This window comes from Lepidochelys kempii, chromosome 2, assembly GCF_965140265.1.
Source record: "Lepidochelys kempii isolate rLepKem1 chromosome 2, rLepKem1.hap2, whole genome shotgun sequence".
Classification (NCBI taxonomy): domain Eukaryota; kingdom Metazoa; phylum Chordata; order Testudines; family Cheloniidae; genus Lepidochelys; species Lepidochelys kempii.
The window spans coordinates 41436406-41458330 of NC_133257.1; the positions used below are offsets into that span (position 1 = coordinate 41436406).

The following is a 21925-nucleotide window of genomic DNA, read 5'->3' on the forward strand; positions in this document are numbered from 1 at the left end:
AGCCCCAACTTTATTTCATTTTATTTTTAAGTCTCACTATATTTAAACCACTCAGTTTTGGGAGCCTGTATTATGATCTTTGAATATTTGAGGTTGGCAATATTGAAATTTCATTAGCTGGATTTGCCCTCCCTTCCACCCATGCAAGGCCAACAGGCCAAACTCATCCTGGTGTAATTCCAAGGATTAAATTGCAATCCCACTTCATTTAAAAGTCTGTGGAGTTACATCAGAGATTACTTTGACCTATTGACCTCAGTGGGATAGCTTGGGTGTAACAAAGCAGAATTGGGTTCCAGGTTTGCAGTATCACCACAAAAATGTCATACTATGCGGATTCAGCAGTGTCAAGTTACCCATTTTTTTTTGCACATTGTAAACACAACTGAATGAACAAACAGCACACGGAGTGCTTCATATCTTATAAATGTAACACTAAATTATTGCAGAAAGAACTGACAACTTCCTGTCCTTTATAGTCCAGACTTGTCTGCTAATTTATTTCAACATAGTCTTCATTTTACTCAGTGTTCTTACAATTCAAAAACAACAGCCAAGTCATACAAATGTTATACCTAATTCTCAGTTGCTGAGCACCAAATCACAACTATAGCATATTGCAGTGGTGTAGATACACACACAGATCACTAGGAGCTATGTATCAAACACTCTTCTCAACAGACTGATCTGCTTCACCATGAGTTGGAAATTGGATACAAGGACGTTGATAATATGTGTTTAGTGGACACAGACGATAATTGAGAATTTTGCGTTAAAGGTTAAGAAGCTGTCAGTAACACTGACGAATGGTAAAACAAAACGTTAAGAGACATGCTTACCGCAGTGTCATTGGTTGCAATGTACACCAGCACATCAGAGTTGTTTCTACTATTAATGTACCGGTAACAGTTCCATACGCAGCTAATCAGATAACCCTGCAAAGAGAATGTGCTTGTTATTACATAAAGAAAATAGGAAATTATATATATATATTTTTAATGAAAATCCCTGAACTCTGATCGGCTGAGGACCATTTTTAGCCAGTCAGAACACAGGATATACATAATTGCTAAACTTTACATGAGAAAAAGGAAAGGAAAGAAAAGACCACAAAAAAAGTTAAAATCATATGTTAAAAAAAATCAATAAAATGTTACTTTTGCTTTAAAATTATTTTAACTACTTCTGTCTTTATTGTGTCCCTCTTCCACACACTCTTTACATCTCTTGTGGGGTTGTAAGTGGTCATTTCACAAGAACTCTAATTTTTTTTCCACGATGCATTTAAAATTATATTGGAAGAGTTCTTATTCAGAATCTGGCCCAAATTAGTTAACCTTTATTACTGAAAATATTAAGTTGTTATAATATTACAGATTAAACAATATACTTCATTTAACAGATTAACAGTTTCTATGCGGTTTCAAATTATTCTTACATATATTTATATATTTTTCAGTATAATAAAAGCCTAATATTAACTCACTAATAATTGTATCCTGATCTAATAAGCTTCCTGCTTTTGCCCTTGGAGTTTATGAAGACGAGAATATGATCACTGCCTTGTAAAGCAGCAGCCTCCTGTTATTTAAATAAAGCAAAACAAAAGATGCTCTAGAGATATCAAAGTATATACTGAGGAATTTGATCTTTCCGATGATTAAATACTAAGTACTTCAGTAGCTGTGCATGGTTTAACTGTAGGTTTTATGGTTTCAGAATTCAGATACTATGGTGATGAGTGCTGTATAAGAGTCTATACAGAACACAGAATAGGAGTTTTGTAAAGCTATAAAAACTTAAGAGCTGACATACTGGTTCAGAGCAATAATCCATCTAACCCAGTATATGGTCTCCAACAATGGCCAGTACCAGAGCTACTGGGAGTGTGTGGAGAACAGGGCAAACTTGGGGTAATCCACCACCTTCCACTCCCACCCACTGGCAGTCAGAGGATTAGGGCTGCCCCGAGCATGGGTTTGCATCCCTGACCATCTTGGCTAATAGCCATTGATAGACCGGTCCTCCATGAACTTATCTAGGTTGTTCGTTTGTTTGTTTTTTTTAAAATGGTGTTATACTTTTGGCCATCACAACATCCCATCACAATGAGTTCCACAGGTTAACTGTACTTTGTGTGAAAAAGTACTCCCTTTTGTTTGTATCAAATCTGCTGTCTATTAGTTTCATTGCATGACCCATACTTTTTGTATTGTGGGAAAGGGTAAATAATTCTCTGATCATAAATGGTATGGGGAAAAGTGATTTTATAGACCTCTAAACACTTATTCTTGTTTATAAAAAAGTGTTGTCTGTACAGGCTATTCATTTGGAACTCTATTTTTTAATTCCTGCTGTCAAAATCCAAATTCACAGATATCCTCTCTTGATTCCATAATGTCAAACAATACTCTACTTTTTCACAGATGACAAAGTTTTTTGGAGTTTTAAGCAAAGCTGGTTTTGACTTGGTGAATAAAAATGTGCTTAAAATTACAGTATATGTTTGATACTATTCTGTAGGGTGTTAATCACTTAAGTCAGCTCTGCTAATTTTTACTTGTTTAAAGCAGGAGCTGTTTCTCAGGCTGATGGGAGTGCCGTAATTAAAGGGGTCACCAGCTAGCATACAGCAAGCAATTGGCTACTGGAATGTTAACCCACACTCATTTGAGAATATAAACAGCTGGCGCATTTTACTGGCCCAGAGATTTGGGGACACACATTCTTGGCCAGCTCAGCATTAGTAATGGAAATTCATTTTGCCCAAAGTACACTGAAAGTCCAGCAACTTTCCTTTAGATTTGTTCTTAAGAACTCATTTAATATTTATGCTGACATCATCATACGGAGTCACTGACCTATTTACTAATTCTTCCCCCCCTTGCCCCCTGAAAAAAAAACCTGGACTGAGCTTTCAAACAGAGCTTTAGGAAGTGTCACTGGACAGCATAGTGAATCAAAACATTAGTCTCATCTCTGGAGACCCATGTCAAAGGAATTCAATGATCTCAATTTAGCCCATCCTTACTGGTATTTATACACATCACAAACCAAACTGCACACATGCATGCACACCCATTCAGTAGGAATGGTAACCTTTCCTCACAAGAGGCGCAAGAGTCAAGTCACATGGGTATGGCAAGATAGTTCTTCCCACGCACCTTTATCCTGAATGTGGAAACTTGCACATTGCCTGATGATCTCCATTTCAAGAACACTAAAATTCATTAAATTCCATCCTTATAAACTTTAATAAACCCCCACATTAATTTCTATTTGCTAAGCAACACAGATCACAGTAATACCATGGTACTAGGCAGCATAAAAGATTAGCAATTCCTGTTTCTTAGCTGTTTCAGTGCCATAGGAAGAAATACAACAGACTCAATGGGTACCTATACACAGCCCAGGGCAGAAAGTCTCAGAGCCTGGGTTGACTGACCTGGGTTTGAGCTATGGTGCTAGAGACAGTTGTGTGGTAATTGGGGTTCAGGCTGGAGCTCAGGCTCTGAAGCCCATACTGTTCCCTAGGCTTCAGAGCCCAAGCCCAAATGTCTACACAGCTATTTTCAGTGGTGTAGTGTGAGTCCCACAAATCTGAGTTTGTCAACCGGGCTCTGAGATTCGCTGCAATGGGCAGCCAGTCACTGTGAAGATGTACCCTGAAAGGGCCATTTCACATGGGCCTATGCAAATACAATCTGCACTTACATCTATTTTGTGAGCACAATACAAATACACATTTTCAGACAGTAAGGGTGGCCAAACACTCCATAACCACAAAGCCACAAAGCAAAGCTGTGCTGACTGCCAAGGATTAATATGATCCAGTGGTTGGGTTTTACAAGATTTCAGTCGCATTTGACATGAAAAAGGGCTTGATCTGTTGGCCCAAAATTGCCTACATAATTAAAATGTGAATTTATCTTTAATGAAAGTAACTTCCCATGCTTTAGAGAGGCTCTGCACGCCTCGCAGTACACCCAGAAATGCCTGTGGGCTAGCGAACTCAGCAATTAGAAATCTCATTAAACCTCTTCCTGCAAGTCCTGTCAAACCCCTGCCCCCAGAGTTAGGGTGACCAGATGTCCTGATTTTATAGGGACAGTCCCAATTTTTGGGTCTTTTTCTTATATTGGCTCCTATTACCCCTCTCCCCCGTCCTGATTTTTCACATTTGCTCTCTCGTCACCCTCCCTAGAGTTCTCCTAGGGTACAAAGATATAGAGAACAGTTTCATATCAGGGCACAGGGATGTATACATGTAACTTACAGGAATACTCCCTCGTGCTGAGATCAGCTTATTCTAATTTTTGCACATTTTGCAGAATATCTTTTCTGTTGCCTCATTTGCAAAAAAAGAAAACTAGAGCCCAGGCAGCTGAAGAGCACTCAGTGCATCGTAGGAAGAGGGGCTGCAAAGGTGGTTTTCTGCTACCTTTGTGCTCACCTGGCTCAGTAGTACACCAAGCCAGCCCCCCCAGTGGAAGTTAAAGCAGTCTGAATGATTTTCCCATAGGGTTCATCATGGCAGCTGGAGATTGCCAGGAAGCCATGGCCACACACTCTAAGCCAGCTGAAGGGAAGAGTGTGTTTTAGAAGCCATGATTCTATGCCATGAGAGATTCCCTCCATACTTGGATGAGTGTGCCAGCTTTAAATAATAGTAATGTGCAGAGCAACCCAAATGCAGGCGAGAATCTGGGCTTGGGTCTTCATGCAGGATACAGTGGTATTTTGTTGCTGTAGCACACTCAAATGTCAAAACTAATGTTTAATCATTAATGTATAAATACTAGAGCCAGGTGAAACTTTCGGCTGAAACTTTCTTTGGTGAACGGTTTCAATTAAACTGCTCCCACCCTCCACCAAAAAAAAAAAAAAATCAAAAGTTTCACTGTGGCATTTTTGAAATGTCAGCTTTAGATGTGAAACTTTTGTTTCCAAATTTCTTTCAACTTCATTTAGAGGTTTTTAAAAAGCTCAGAATCGAAACAAAATGTTTCATTTCATGTTGAATGGTATGTTTAATTTGACTCTAAATCCATTTTTTCTCCCAATTTTTCAGAACTGCCAGCAAACAGGGGGAAAAAAAAAAGTCAGATATTAGCACAGCTCTAATAAATACACCTATGGTGCTGGATGCTTTCCCTTGGCTAGATGGGAAACTCCTACATTTTGTGATGTCTAAAGCCTGGTCTGCACTACAGACTTATAGTTGTATAACTACATTGCTCAGGGATGCGAAAAATCCACATCCCAAGCGACGTTATACCGACCTGACCCACCCCACGTACACAGCGCTATGTCGACAAGAGAGCTTCTTGGGGAGGTGGATTAACTACACCGACAGGAACAGCTCTCCCATTGGCATAGGAGCATATTCACTTACGTGCTACAATGGCATAGCCACATCAGTGAGCCTGTGCCAATGCAGCGCTTCAAGTGTCGATTTGCCCTAAAGCTGGTTCTCTGTTTGGAGAGATTAAGCATCTGAAGTCGTACAGTTCTGGTGAAAACTGAAAGCCAAAAAGACTATTGCTTTGGGGTTGTTGGGTTGCTGTCAAATCCATGCTAGTTGTATGTCCCACTGGTCATTCAGCCTTGTTAAGTCAACAAAATACTGTTGTTCTGCAGAGAAAGGGGAGGGCTATTCCAAAGACATTCCATATATAGAAGATGAACTTTATACACGTGCTCACCTTGAAAGCCAGAATGATGCTTATAAAGAGTAGAATAATCACAATTAGACAAGTCGGATTTACTGCCATAATCTCTTCCTTGTAGGGAAAGTTAGCAGGCTGCAGAAACAAAAGCATAAATAAAACATTATAAATCTCTTGAAAGATTAGGGAGCCATTCCCCAGGCTCTTTAATTAACAGCTTATGAGAAGCCAGTTAAATCTGATAGCTCTTCTTTGGACCAGTATTTTAGTTTCTGGCACATCTGGACACAATAAGAATTATAACTATAGTGATGTCTTCATACCTCAGAAGACAGGACAATTCAATGTAACATGCACATCTTAGTGAAGAGAAAACTGGAGGGCTGTTTTAGGTTTGGGGTTTCTTTGTTTTTTTGGCCTTATAACTAACCCAAAGGAGAATGGACAGAACTTTGGGAAGTTTAGAGAATGCCAGTGATGGCAGACTGTCAAAGTCAGAGCAAGGTTTGCAAAGAATAAATCTCACACTGATAGCACCTATTCACTATACCTCAGTTTCCTCATCCATACAATCAGATAACAACACACTTCCTACTTCATAGGAAAACTGCTGTTAATGAATAAAATCTTACATTTGAAAGGCACTTTAAGATCGTGGACAAAAGAAGTTAGAGTATTTTTATTATCTGCTGCATTGTTTTAAAATAAAAAAACTGGAAAGCATCAAATTATTCTGAAGCATTGCAATGTGCAATTTGCAACTGCAGTTGGAGTAAGTCTCTACTTATAAATGAAATCGTTCTTTACAAAAGAACTTCACTCAGAGGACTTCAATGTAAACCTCTTCTTGTACACAACAGTTTTGAATACTCTTCTATTTACATTTTAATTAGCCCTGTTCTTCCCCGAGGCATTAAATGAACCAAACTGTTCTGTCAATTAATCTGGATTTACACCAGCGTAACTCCTTGTTGTTACTTAGACCAGAATTTAGCCCCGTGTCTGAGGAATTTCTCTTTTTTTGTCAGCTGTTTGTGAGAAGTTTCTTTATTTAGAATAAAGAAAAGGAGTACTTGTGGCACCTTAGAGACTAACCAATTTATTTGAGCATGAGCTTTCATGCGCAAATAAATAAATTGGTTAGTCTCTAAGGTGCCACAAGTACTCCTTTTCTTTTTGCGAATACAGACTAACACGGCTGTTACTCTGAAACCTTTATTTAGAATGTCCATGAAATGTTTGTAATGCTTAAGATCATCAGATGGTACAACAGATTGGAAATAAGTGCTACAGAAATATATTTTCAACTCCTTGAGAGATGTGTTTTTATTCTTTCATAGAATTTCTTAACTAATGTTTTGATCACTATTTTCATTATAAAATTTCCTGCTTCTTGCAGAAGTCTAGCTAAATCTAAAATTAACTGATTCATTGCCTGCAGAAGAATTTACTTAACAATATGCTATTTCACACAATATCCTTATCGCAAACACAATGAAAGTACAGTAGAACCTCAGAGTTATGAACACCAGTTACAAACTGACTGATCAACCACACACCTAATTTGGAACTGGGAGTACACAATCAGGCAGCAGGGACAAAAAAAGTCTAGAGTACAGCACTGTATTAAGCATAAATGACTAAAAAATAAAGGGAAAGTTTAAAAAAAGATTTGACAAGGTAAGAAAACTTTGTGATTATTTCATTTAAATTATCGGTAAATTGGTTAAAACTGGCATTTTGCTTCTGCATAGTAAAGTTTCAAAGCTGTATTCAGTTACTGTTCAGTTGTAAACTTTTGAAAGAACAGCCATAATGTTTTGTTCAGAGTTACTAACATTTCAGAGTTAGGAACAACCTCCATTCCCGAGGTGTTCGTAACTCTGAGATTCTACTGTAGTTACTCAAAAAGAAAAGGAGTACTTGTGGCATCTTAGAGACTAACCAATTTATTTGAGCATAAGCTTTCGTGAGCTCCGAAAGCTTATGCTCAAATAAATTGGTTAGTCTCTAAGATGCCACAAGTACTCCTTTTCTTTTTGCGAACACAGACTAACACGGCTGTTACTCTGAAACCTGTAGTTACTCAGAGACCCAAAAGGAGCTAGAAGTGTGTTGATAAGAAACCTGATGAAAAACAAAGAAACCTTACCCAAAAATAAATAAATAAATAAATAAAATAATGCAGAAACTTAAAAGATTTCATGCCATGGTATGTACTTCAAGACTACAACTGTGGGGTCTTGTACTTTGTTAGATAGTCTAACCCTTATTGGCTGCTGAAGACAGACTTATAAACAGTTATAATAAAATTTCCTGAATATAATTTCTTCACTACTGAACTTGTACTAAAAACAAAACAAAAAGTAGAATCAATTTGTAACTGGAATGAAGACTCAGACCGAGGACACTTCTGTCATGTTAGACTCTCCGATATCAGAGAACCTCTGTCACAGTTATGAAATTGGATACGTGTCAAGTCCATATTTTGTTCAAACCCAAATGGCATATTTCCAGAATTCAGCTGGGCTGGAATTTGTTCCTCTGAAGGAAAGAGAGGGTGGGGAGGTGGGAAAAAGGAAACTACCAATAAAGTTCCTACTTGTTTAAAGAGCAGGAACATCTGCTAGAGCCATGAACCATTAGCTAGCCAAGTTCAACAGCAGCAGGTGCTACTCATCAGGTCCAAGCTTGTCTACAAGTTTCAGTCAATAGAAATTTCAGATTCTATGGAAATAACAGAACAAGCTACAATAAGCATCAATATGTATAAAATAGATGATTTTTTGAAGAGTTGAATCTAATGTGAATGCCACAGAATGAGTCAGGATAATTTCTTCTCAGATGACATTTTTCCCTTCTGTTTTGACTATAAAGCCTCAGGATGGACTTCTGTAGGTCTCCTTCCATGTGGGCTACTACGCCTCATTCAGGTAAATTTGAGCTCTATGGCAGCAGTACTGTGTAGTCAGCTCTTTTTCAACACCTCCCGATTAGTGTGAAAGCTCAAGCAATGCCCCCACTTGGTAGTCCCACATGCTCCCTATGACGAAAAGGTTATTTGAAGGCTGACCGATAACACAAGATCAACAGGTCAACCTGGGAGAAAAATATTGTGTTGCAACAAGACTACAGATAGCATCAAGGTCTCCATGTACAGAAGGCAGGTATGGGGAGAGAGATATTTGTATGTTGAACAGCATTATTCTCAGCTAGAATGAGGTCACTGATTAACTATCACCTGTATAACATGCCTTAAGACTGAATTAATATGTGAAATAAGACCAGAGGGCCATATTTTTATGCACAGTAATGAGACAGAAAGCAGAAACACAATGAGACTCAAAAGAAATTCAGCCTATCACTTTGACTAATGTTACCTTTCCTGTTGTCCACACTGGGATTTTACCATTACCAGTTCCTTACCACCACAGTGCGATTTGCACTGGCAAGGTAAGCCATACATATGCAATACATATCCACACTAGGGCTTTCTAGTGGTGCAGCTACACCAGTAATTGAAAACCCAGTACAGAAAAGGCCTGGGAGACAAGTTTCAGAATAAGAGCTTGGTGGGTGCACAATTGATAGGGGTAGAACTCCGGTGGGGGAAAATGTCAACTGTTATAGAAGGTTTGACTGGTCTGTGGCAAAAATTAGTTCACAAGTGAGTTCGCAGCTAGATATTCTATTTGTGCATTAATTAAAACGTGGCCTGCGAGAAGTGTTTGCATGTTAAAAGCATAATGAATGTTTTATTTATATAGCACTGTGGGCATTGATAGTTCTGTATAAATAATAGTTATAATAATAAACTCAGCTTTGGCATGTGTAAGCAGTACTCCCTTTAAGGATGAGGAAGTTAGGTGATCAGCGTATTTTAAGAACTAATGACTTAAAATTTATTTTATAAACTACAATTGCAACAACCTCCCTTCCATCTCCCTCAAATCCCTTACACAGCCAAACTTTTATATTTGCCCCCAATTTTATAACTCAAGAACTCCATGTTTAAATATGGAGTCAATTCTTCTTGAACAGCTATAAACCTTGAAGTATAAAAATCCATTAGAATTTAACAGAAAAAAACCCAGGTGTTTTATAGGGTTTTTTTTAAAGTCGTGCAATGAATTCAATAGATAATTACATCCCTACTTTAGAATTCTATAGGATGACTAAAAAAAAAATCTATTTTCTATTTGATTTAAAGGTTTTTAAGAGTAAATTCTATCTATTTTCATCCCTATTATACCCTATAGGCCCTGGTCTACACTAGGACTTTAGGTCGAATTTAGCAGCGTTAAATCGATGTAAACCTGCACCCGTCCACACGATGAAGCCCTTCATTTCGACTTAAAGGGCTCTTAAAATCGATTTCCTTACTCCACCCCTGACAAAGTGGATTAGCGCTTAAATCGGCCTTGCCGGGTCGAATTTGGGGTACTGTGGACACAATTTGACGGTATTGGCCTCCGGGAGCTATCCCAGAGTGCTCCATTGTGACCGCTCTGGACAGCACTCAACTCAGATGCGCTGGCCAGGTAGACAGGAAAAGAACCTCGAACTGAATCTCATTTCCTGTTTGGCCAGCGTGGCAAGCTGCAGGTGACCATGCAGAGCTCATCAGCAGAGGTGACCATGATGGAGTCCCAGAATCGCAAAAGAGCTCCAGCATGGACTGAACGGGAGGTACGGGATCTGATCGCTGTATGGGGAGAGGAATCCGTGCTATCAGAACTCCGTTCCAGAAATGCCAAAACCTTGTCAAAATCTCCCAGGGCATGAAGCACAGAGGCCATAACAGGGACCCGAAGCTTAAGGAACTGAGGCAAGCCTACCAGAAAACCAGAGAGGCGAACGGCCGCTCTGGGTCAGAGCCCCAAACATGCCACTTCTATGATGAGCTGCATGCCATTTTAGGGGGTTCAGCCACCACTACCCCAGCCGTGTTGTTTGACTCCTTCAATGGAGATGGAGGCAACACAGAAGCAGGTTTTGGGGACGAAGAAGATGATGATGATGAAGTTGTAGATAGCTCACAGCAAGCAAGCGGAGAAACCGGTTTTCCCGACAGCCAGGAACTGTTTTTCACCCTGGACCTGGAGCCAGTACCCCCCGAACCCACCCAAGGCTGCCTCCTGGACCCGGCAGGCAGAGAAGGGATCTCCGGTGAGTGTACCTTTTAAAATACTATACATGGTTTAAAAGCAAGCATGTGAAAGGATTAATTTGCCCTGGCATTCACGGCTCTCCTGGATGTACTCCCAAAGCCTTTGCAAAAGGTTTCTGGGGAGGGCAGCCTTATTGCGTCCTTCATGGCAGGACACTTTACCACTCCAGGCCAGTAACATGTACTCAGGAATCATTGTACAAAGCAACATTGCAGTGTATGTTTGCTGGCGTTCAAACAACATCCGTTCTTTATCTCTCTGTGTTATCCTCAGGAGAGTGAGATATCATTCATGGTCACCTGGTTGAAATAGGGTGCTTTTCTTCAGGGGACACTCAGAGGAGCCCATTCCTGCTGGGCTGTTTGCCTGTGGCTGAACAGAAATGTTCCCCGCTGTGAGCCATGGGGAGGGGGAAGGGTTGAGGGGGTAGCCACGCTGGAGGGGGGGGGCGGGGAGGGGGAGGCAAAACGCGAGCTTGTAAAGAAAGCACATGTGCTATGTATGTAATGTTAACAGCAAGGTTTACCCTGAAAAAAAGAGTGCAGCCACTGTTTTATACAATGTGTCTTTTTAAATACCGCTGTCGCTCTTTTTTTCTCCACCAGCTGCATGTGTTTCAATGATCACAGGATCTTCTCCTTCCCAGAGGCTAGTGAAGATTAGAAAGAAAAAAAAACGCACTCGTGATGAAATGTTCTCTGAGCTCATGCTGTCCTCCCACACTGACAGAGCACAGACGAATGCGTGGAGGCAAATAATGTCAGAGTGCAGGAAAGCACAAAATGACCGGGAGGAGAGGTGGCAGGCTGAAGAGAGGGCTGAAGCTCAAATGTGGCGGCAGCATGACGAGAGGAGGCAGGATTCAATGCTGAGGCTGCTGGAGGATCAAACCAGTATGTTCCAGTGTATGGTTGAGCTGCAGCAAAGGCAGCTGGAGCACAGACTGCCACTACAGCCCCTGTGTAACCAACCGCCCTCCTCCCCAAGTTCCATAGCCTCCACACCCAGACGCCCAAGAACGCGGTGGGGGAGCCACCGGCCAACCAGCCACTCCGCCACAGAGGATTGCCCAAAAAAAAAGAAGGCTGGCATTCAATAAATTTTAAAGTTGTAAACTTTAAGTGCTGTGTGGCATTTTCCCTCCCTCCTCCACCACCCCTCCTGGGCTACCTTGGTAGCCATCTCCCCTATTTGTGTGATGAATGAATAAAGAACGCATGAGTGTGAAGCAACAATGACTTTATTGCCTCTGCAAGCGGTGATCGAAGGGAGGAGGGGAGGGTGCTTAGCTTACAGTGAAGTAGAGTGAACCAAGGGGCGGGGGGGTTTCATCAAGGAGAAACAAAGAGAACTTTCACACCGTAGCCTGGCCAGTCATGAAACTGGTTTTCAAAGCTTCTCTGATGCGTACCGCGCCCTCCTGTGCTCTTCTAACCGCCCTGGTGTCTGGCTGTGCGTAACCAGCAGCCAGGCGATTTGCCTCAACCTCCCACCCCGCCATAAACGTCTCCCACTTACTCTCACAGATATTGTGGAGCGCACAGCAAGCAGTAATAACAGTGGGAATATTGGTTTTGCTGAGGTCTAAGCGAGTCAGTAAACTGCGCCAGCGCGCCTTTAAACATCCAAATGCACATTCTACCACCATTCTGCACTTGCTCAGCCTGTAGTTGAACAGCTCCTGACTACTGTCAAGGCTGCCTGTGTACGGCTTCATGAGCCATGGCATTAAGGGGTAGGCTGGGTCCCCAAGGGTAACTATAGGCATTTCAACATCCCCAACAGTTATTTTCTGGTCTGGGAATAAAGTCCCTTCCTGCAGCTTTTGAAACAGACCAGAGTTCCTGAAGATGCGAGCGTCATGTATCTTTCCCGGCCATCCCACGTTGATATTGGCGAAACGTCTCTTGTGATCCACCAGAGCTTGCAGCACTATTGAAAAAGTACCCCTTGCGGTTTATGTACTCGCCGGCTTGGTGCTCTGGTGCCAAGATAGGGATATGGGTTCTGTCTATGGCCCCACCACAGTTAGGGAATCCCATTGCAGCAAAGCCATCCACTATGACCTGCATATTTCCCAGGGTCACTACCCTTCATATCAGCAGATCTTTGATTGCGTGGGCTACTTGCATCACAGCAGCCCCCACACTAGGTTTGCCCACTCCAAATTGACTCCCAACTGACCGGTAGCTGTCTGGCGTTGCAAGCTTCCACAGGGCTATCGCCACTCGCTTCTCAACTGTGAGGGCTGCTCTCATCTTGGTATTCATGCGCTTCAGGGCAGGGGAAAGCAAGTCACAAAGTTCCATTGAAGTGCCCTTACGCATGCTAAAGTTTCGCAGCAACTGAGAATCGTCCCAGACCTGCAACACTATGCGGTCCCACCAGTCTGTGCTTGTTTCCTGAGCCCAGAATCGGCATTCCACAGCATGAACCTGCCCCATTAGCACCATGATGCATGCATTGGCAGGGCCCATGCTTTCAGAGAAATCTGTGTCCATGTCCTGGTCACTCACGCGACCGCGCTGACGTCGCCTCCTCGCCCGGTATCGCTCTGCCCGGTTCTGTGCTGCATATACTGCTGGATAATGCGTGTGGTGTTTAATGTGCTCCTAACTGCCAAAGTGAGCTGAGCGGCCTCCATGCTTGCCTTGGTATGGAGTCTGCACAGAAAAAAGGCACGGAACGATTGTCTGCCGTTGCTCTGACGGAGGGAGGGGCGACTGACAACATGGCTTACAGGGAATTAAAATCAACAAAGGGGGTGGCTTTACATCAAAGAGTATTTCAGGCAGGACTTCACGGAGGGTTCCAATAAGAAATGGTGCACCTAAGTAATTGTTCTTATTGGAACAAGGTTGGTCTGGCCTCTGATTGATACATGGCTAGATTTACCTCGCTGCACCTTCTCTGTGAGTGACTGCAGTGTGACCTAGAGGAATGAGTCCCCTAGACAGGGGCAGGGGGGGAAGCAAATGAGTACAAAACAAGTCTGGTCTATTTCTTGTTTTGATCCACTCCATCTATCTTTGGCTGGCAGCAGACGGTGCAGGACTGCATGCCATCCACATCTCAGGGCTGCTCGGCAGAATATGGTACAATACGACCGTAGCCATCCTCATCTCTTGCCTGCCCTGCAGAAGATGATGCAATAGGACTGCTAGCAATCCATATCGCCTGCCTGCTCACCGTAAGATGGTTCAATAGGACTGACTGCAGGACTAAAGAGAATGACTTGATCAAGTCACTCCAAATTTAGTCCCTGCACCCATGTCTGCCCAGGCGCTCCTGGCCGACGTGGCCAGGAACACCTCGGACATGACGATGACAGCTATCAGTCCTATTGCACTGTCTGCTGCCACAAGGCAATGGGTTGCTGCTACTGTGTAGCAATGCAGTACCGCGTCTGCCAGCACCCAGGAGACATACGGTGACAGTGAGCTGAGCGGGCTCCATGCTTGCCGTGGTATGGCGTCTGCACAGGTAACTCAGGGGAAAAAAAAGGCGCGAAACGATTGTCTGCCCTTGCTTTCATGGAGAGAGGGAGGGAACGGGGGCCTGACGATATGTACCCAGAACCACCCGCGACAATGTTTTAGCCCCATCAGGCATTGGGATCTCAACCCAGAATTCCAGTGGGCAGCGGAGACTGCAGGAACTGTGGGATAGCTACCCACAGTGCAACGCTCCGGAAGTCAACTCTAGCCTCAGTACCGTGGAAGCACTCTGCTGAGTTAATGCACTTAGAGCATTTTCTGTGGGGACACACACACTCGAATATATAAAACAGATTTCTAAAAAACCGACTTCTATAAATTCAACCTAATTTCGTAGTGTAGACATACCCTAGGACTTTCCTGTAAAGATTTATAATAAAAGCTGACAGCCTTAACTGAAGTGTCACAAAGCAACACCATTCAGATACACAGTGAAACTATTTTACACACTTGATTTGAAATGTACCATTAAATTAGCTGATGAGCTTTACCATTTCTATACATTAGTAAAAACCAAGCTTACATATGTTGTTTTCAGAATAGCATGTTTCCATGCCTGTGGCTTAATTTATTACGTATACTGTATGAGATGATAAAATTAAACTCTTAATCTTTTAAGGTTTTAGAAAGTACATGTATCAAAGCTTTAGTGAGGATAAAGAAAAGGAGTATGCTTTAAGTCAAACTACTTTAAATAATTACTATTACAAGAAATAGGGTGCGGTTTGTTTTAAAAGTCAATACAAGTACAAATTTAATATCAATTAAAATAGTCTCTATTAAAATAATTACAGTTCTAATGATCAGGGTGTCTAATGTAGGTTAGAACCATCAGTTTAGGGCTGACCACCACCATAGAACATTTAAAATCATTAGATTTGTGGTTAGACTAACTGCTTATTTTACATAATTCTTTGTGCTGTGATGTTCTTGCAATTTATGGAACATTTTAAAGGATATATTTGTGTGCAAGTACACATGAATGACAACAGGTTTCCAAAGGTACCCAAACTGCTAAAAAGCAACATTCAGTGCAGGTTGACATCAGAAAATTGCAAAGTACATGTGGAAACAATGTCACATGTTTCAAATACATGGTGATGTTAACAAAGGACCCACTTCTGTCACCTCCTATGTCGAATGGTGCCTCATTCCATGGAAATTATTTGGAGCAATTATATAGTAAGGTCCAATTCAATGTGCATAAGGCTGGCAGATCTATGCCCAACGCAAGCAGATTTAACAATCCTGCATGTTCAGACAGAAGCAAGGAAAGAGGTGAAGCTCAGATGGGCTGGTTTTTGATCTACCAGTGACCACAAGCAGCAGAGAATTAGGAGCGCTATTTTAATAATGTCCTTGGGTTATTGCTAAAAATTCTATTAGCAGATGCGTACATTTTTCCAGATGTCTATTACTAAAGTTTCTTCAAGGATTGTCCCTGAAAGAGCTCTGTTCCACAGAGCGTTACTCCCCCACCCCTTCACAGTGACACCACAGTGACAAATGCCATAAAAATGCCTAGAAGTAAATATACAAACCCTAGTCCTTCACCCTTCTTCCACCCTGAGGTCTTCCCAGGCCTTGGCCAAAGGGATCTGGACAAGATCCATTCTGGGCTTATTTATAAGTTATCTTGAGGGACAATTCTTAAGGTACCCAGAACTGTGAGTCACCTTGTTATTCCTCCCCCGTCTCTGATGAGAGGGAGACTTGCTTGTGCTTAACTGGGTGTCAGATCCCTGACACCACCAGCGTATTAGCCACCAAAGCACTCTCCTCTGGGCTATGCCAGCCCTTACTTTGTCTTGCAGGTTAAAAACAGGTGCACCCTAATCCCCAAACCCTTTGAAATGTTCCGCTGTGATATCCAACCCCTTCTTCCCCGAACACTGAAAGGAATACCAGTTCTGCTGCCAGTGGTCAGGATCAGCTCCTAGCTTAATATCATAGCACTTATCTGTTGATACTGAAAACAAGGATAAGTTTATTACCAAAGATTCAAGGCTAATGGAAACAAAATGTTACATATAAAACAAAAGCGGAACAGTCTTGTAGAGACTAAACTTAACAGGCTAAACTCCTGCCTAAAGAAGTTTCTCATCCCAAATGTCCTTTGTGGCATTTCAACGAAGCCTGGTTGCGATTCCGTTTTCATAGCTGTAATTGCACTGCCCAACTACTGGATAAAGGACTGTTTTTCTTGCTTTCTACTTATATCCCAAAGTTCATGGTCTCTACCTCAGTCAGGATAACCCCCTCTCCAGTGTGCTGCCTCCCTGTTGATTTCACATCCACCAGTTGAGCTTGTATGTACATGGGGCTTCCACTGCTTATTTACGTGTCGACCGAGAGGCAGGTGAAAAAACACATCTTTTTTCTAACAGAAGGCCTGTTCGTTAACTCTGCCTTGATAAAATCTTCAGGAGCATATTTTCAGTATAAATACGCAACTTCTTATATATTATCTGTTCATACTTTCACAGCAATACTATCAGCGTGACCCTGGTTTTCATTTAAGACCTCACATGGCATTCTTTGGTGAACCAGAATGTACATACCAGAATCAGGATATTCTTGGAACCCCTTTGCCAGTTGGCATTAAAGGGCTGGTTCTTAGGGTCAGGCTATTACTAAACTTTCTCCTGAGGGTTGTCCATCTCCCTGAAAGAGCTGTGGTCCTAGCAGCATCACTCCCCACATTTACAATGACACCACAGTGATAAATGCCATAAAGATGCCTAGAAGTAAATACACAAAGTCTAATCCAGGTGTTCTCAAACTGGGGGTCGCGCAGTTATTACATGGGGAGGGGGTGTAGGGGTCGCACTCAGAGGCTAGCTATGTGAAAGGGGTCACCACTACAAAAATTTGAGAACTACTGGTCTAATCCTTCACCCTCCTCCCACCCTGAGGTCTACCCAGGCTTTTGGACAAAGGGACCTGGCCAAGATCCCTTCAGGGCTTATTTATCAATTATGTTGAGGGATCACACTGTGCAGCATGACTCACACTCTCACCACCAGGAGAGAAAGGTATTACTTACAGTTTTATTCTAACCATAATGCTAAAAAATACAAAATTTGTCTAGTAAAAATATGAAGGAGAACAAAAACCTTCGATAAGGTAAACTTCACCTCTCCCTTTTGCTTCTGCATGGTCAGATAGGATTATTTAATCCATTCAGTTTGGGCACAAATCTGCCAGCCTTACATACACTGGAGTACTTGCTTAGTAAAGTTCAGTTAGTTTCAGTGAAACTGCTCACAGAATTAGGTGCAACTACAAATCAGCATTTCCCATTGATAATACCTACCATTAACAACACAATGTAATGTTTGAGCCAGAACGTGTTTTAAAGACTTTGTATCCACCTTTTCTAAATAATTGCATCAATATTTTGCCAGCAGGTCCATCAGCTAAAAACTGGTCCATGGTCTTCCTTGCAAAGAGCAGACAATGTTAACAACTAGAGTGGAGTTACTTTCAGAATCCTATTGCTGTGCCTGTATGCTTTGTGGGAGTGCTCAAGAGAGCACAGTATGCCAGTAATCTGCTACTCGCACTGATACCCTGATCATCTTCAGAGTCCTGATATTGGTTTATATAGCCCATAGACTAGACCCCTGCTATGTCACGGTCTCTCCTTCTGGCACTGCAAAGGCAATAACTGTCTAGCACACTAGATTTAACAGAGCCCCAATATAAACCTGAGGTAGCCGGAAGTTAAATCTCCTCAACCGCAGACCAAAGCTCTCAGAGGAGATCAGGAAGTATTCAGTTCTTCCCATTTTCAGGTCACACTGTAAGACTCACCGCTTTGCCACAGCATACCCTAGAGAGCCAGAGTAGGAAAAAATGCAGCTGTGTTCAGGAAGCAGCCAATGATTAGACCAAGAGCAGGAGGGAGACGACGTCTGTCCTCCTTGATGGTTCTTATTGCGTTTATATCCTTGTATGACACATGGGCACTATATAGGTGCTTTAGAAATGAAGAGTAGACTACAGAAAGCAGGTTGCTGCTTCTACCAAGGCAGCCCACTGTGCAGTTCAAACTGCAGAAATGCTTCTGATGGCAGGCCAAGGGGACTCAAAGTGACTGGAAAACCAATATTGTGGGGAAATTGTTCAGCCCAGCTCCCGTGTGGCTACGGACAGTGTAGCAGAATGCTTAAACTGTATTATACTGTTCAGCCACTAAGAGGCACTGTAAACTACCTTGTTTATGCATTAAAGCATCTTATTATGCACACATCTGGTGTGTGTGTCACTCAGAAACAAGCTCTGTAGCCAGTCCATAGCTGGTACAGGAACATGACAGTCTCAAAAGCAAACTAGTGCCAGAGGAGAACTGAAATAGAAGGAAAACAGCAACAAAGGATGCAAACAGAAGGAACAAGAATAAAGCAACAAAGGTTGCAGGATCTCATCAACATGCCACTCTTCAATGCCCCACAGAACTTCAGCTTTGACAAACCTTCACAGTGGACAGATTGGAAGCAGTATTTTGCAAGGTTTCACATTGCAAACAAACTCCACAAGGAAACTGGAGACATACAGGTATCTTCTTTAATTTATGTGATGGAGAAGCAAACAAAGCATATCTTTAAACCCTTTGACTTTACCAAAGATAGTCACAACGATGACTATGAAAGGGTTTTGGCTATGTTTGATGCATACTATATATCTCAGAGAAATGTGTTTATGAAAGAGCACGTTTTCACCAGAGAATTCAAGAACCAGGGGAAATGTTGAATATTTTTATAAGAGCTCTGCCGCATACATTGGCTGAAACTGATTTGGGGATTGCAAAACACGAAAGTAGAAACAGGGTGGTTACTGGGAGAACAGATCAAAATCTTTCACAGCAGCTACAACTGAAGACAGACCTAACCCTCACCACCTCTACACAGAAAGCAAAGCAATCTGAACCAGTCAAACCACAAACCAAAGGCAGGAGAAAGTTAAAAAACCTTAAGCTAGCTTCAATGCTATAAACAGATACTTGAGTGTTAAAAGTCATTGTCATAAAAGCCACTGAGGCAAGGAGAGAGAACTCCCAGATACCAAGGGAAAAATTCCCCCATGCATACACAAGGTGTGGAAAAAGTCAGATCCCAAGAGATGATGCATGTTCAGCCTGAAGAGAAAGGTGTAATAAATGCACAAAATACGGATATTTTGAAGCTGTTTGCAGCACCAAAGTGGCAGGGAATTGACTCATATTACAGACAGTCAAGAACCATTCTTCTGGGATCTAGCACTTGTGAGGACAAAGATCCTGCCTAGAGAATGAAATTTAGTATTCACAGCAAAACAATTCACTTTAAAATTGATTCAGGCACTGATATCAGAGTCATCTCAGAAGGGATTTACAATCACCTTCAACTCCTCCCACAGCTGAAGTCACCTGACAGCTCTGACTAGCCCTGGAGGTATTCTCAACTGCATGGACCTGTTCACCACAGATACAACTTACAAAGACAAAAAGCTATGTATTCAGAGTGTATGTGATCAAAGGACCACAGACCAACAAGCTTCTCATCCACAGGGTGACAGCCATGTTGGGCCTAGTGCGAAAGGTGAAAGAACTCAATGGAATATTTACTGAAATTGGACTTTTGAAAGGAGATCCAGTACAAAAAACCTTGAGAGACAATGGTGAACTATATAGCGTACATACCCATCACAGGATTTCTATCCCATTACTTCATAAAGTGGAAATGGAGTTAAAGAGAATAGAGATGATTGGCATAATCAAGAAAATCTTTGAGCCAACAGCACAGTGTGCCCCAATGGTACCAGTTATAAATAAAAATGGGAAAAATGAATCTGTGTGGATCTTAGAAGACTTAATGAAACAGTTGTGAGAAAAATATAGCCTCCCAACACAGGATGACTTTCTCCCCAGAGCAAAAGGAGCTACAATATATTTTAAGATGGATTTGCAGATTCTGGTAAATTCCTTTAGCCAAAGAAAGTGCTAAACTGACTACATTTATCACATCTTTCAGGAGATTTTACTTTTGAAACTACCTTTTGGGATTACCAGTTCTCCTGAAATTTTCCGAAGAAAAATGGTGGAATTGTTAACGAACACAAGTGGAGTTGTAGTTTTCATGGATGATATTCTGACACATGGATGTTCCAAGGAAGAATGCAACACAATCCTCAAAGTCCTAAGTCTAATCATTCAGTCTGGACTGAAAATAACCAAGGAAAAAACTGATTTTTAACTTACCCCAAATTGAGATTTTGGGACAGACACAAAAAATAAAATCAGGCCTAGTCCTGAAAAAGTAAAAGCAATTTGAGAATTGAATGCACCAGTTAATGTACCAGAATGGAGACGTGTCCTGGGGATGGTAAATTACCTTGGTCAATACCTACAGGACCATTCTTCAGTGACAGAACTACTGAATGAATTGTTAAAGTCCAACTCATCTTGCCTATGGGGACCAAGATTACTTCACTGCCTTCAAAAAGGTAAGATAAATTATCTCAACAGCTCCAGTTCTCAACTACTATGTTGTGAACAAACCCGCAATGGTCAGTGCAGAGGCATGTAGCTATGACCTAGGTGGTGTACTGCTGCAACAGCATGGCTCTCAGTGAAAGCCAACTGCATTTTGCTTACACTTACACACGCACACAAAAAAAACACCCACTATGCACAGATAGAAAAAGGGAGTGCCTGGCGAGCATGTGGACATGTCAGAACTTTGACAAATCTCTATGTGGACTGAACTGGCTTTTTACTGATAAGATGCTTGTAACCCTCATCAACTAAAAAAACTCAGCTCAAGATCTATTGATAAGGTTAATGTGCTTTAACCCAATTGCTAAATACGTTCCTGAGAAAAAAGTGGTAGTAGAAGACTGCCATGGAGCCCTTATTCACTCTCAACTACCCGTGTGCTCAAAGATGACAAAAGTATATGTGGATGCATAGAGACCAGTGTCAGAAAAGAGACTACTCCATCTACAAAAAGCAACATCAACTGACATGCAACTTCATGAAGTTCAAAATTACATTATAGCCAGCTGGCCCAAGTATCTAAATGACACTAAGGAAGTTACAAGAGTATTTTGCAGTGTGTGGACAATTACGTGAGTCAAATGGGCTCATGATTAAAGGCAACTGGAGCCTAATTCTAAATGAAATGGGAGGAGAAATCCTAAATTTCATCCATGAAGGATATCAAGAATTAACTAAATACTGTGAACAGGCCAGTCAAGTCAGTGTAGTGGCTGGGTATCATCAAGGACAAAGAATGAAGTATATATGTGTGAATGTTGCAGGGCTAAAAGATCAACACAAAGAATCTTTAACACCACCACTACCAGAGAGAGCTTGGAAGAGGCTAACTACAGATTTGTGAATTCAGAGGACATCGTTATCTAGTCATCATGGACTAGTCTTGCAGGTATATAGAAATAATGTACTTGAAAGACATAACATGGCACAGTGTTATCAAGAAACTGAAGTGCACTTTTGCTCACTCTGGTATTTCAGAACAACTAGTGATGGAAAATTCACTGCAGCAAAATGTAAGTCATTCCAAACAAATATAATTTTAATCATTTT

General features: G+C 41.6%; 1 protein-coding gene across 1 annotated transcript in view; it reads right to left on the reverse strand.

The window, feature by feature from the left end:
• LAPTM4B (lysosomal protein transmembrane 4 beta) overlaps nucleotides 1-21925 on the reverse strand; it is a 126608-nt gene that overhangs the window by 41593 nt on the left and 63090 nt on the right. The window contains exons 5-6 of the mRNA XM_073330500.1: nucleotides 5706-5804; nucleotides 840-935 (exon numbers count right to left, since the gene is read on the reverse strand). Coding sequence (XP_073186601.1) covers nucleotides 840-935; nucleotides 5706-5804 — 195 coding nt within the window. The remainder of the gene's footprint in view (nucleotides 1-839; nucleotides 936-5705; nucleotides 5805-21925) is intronic.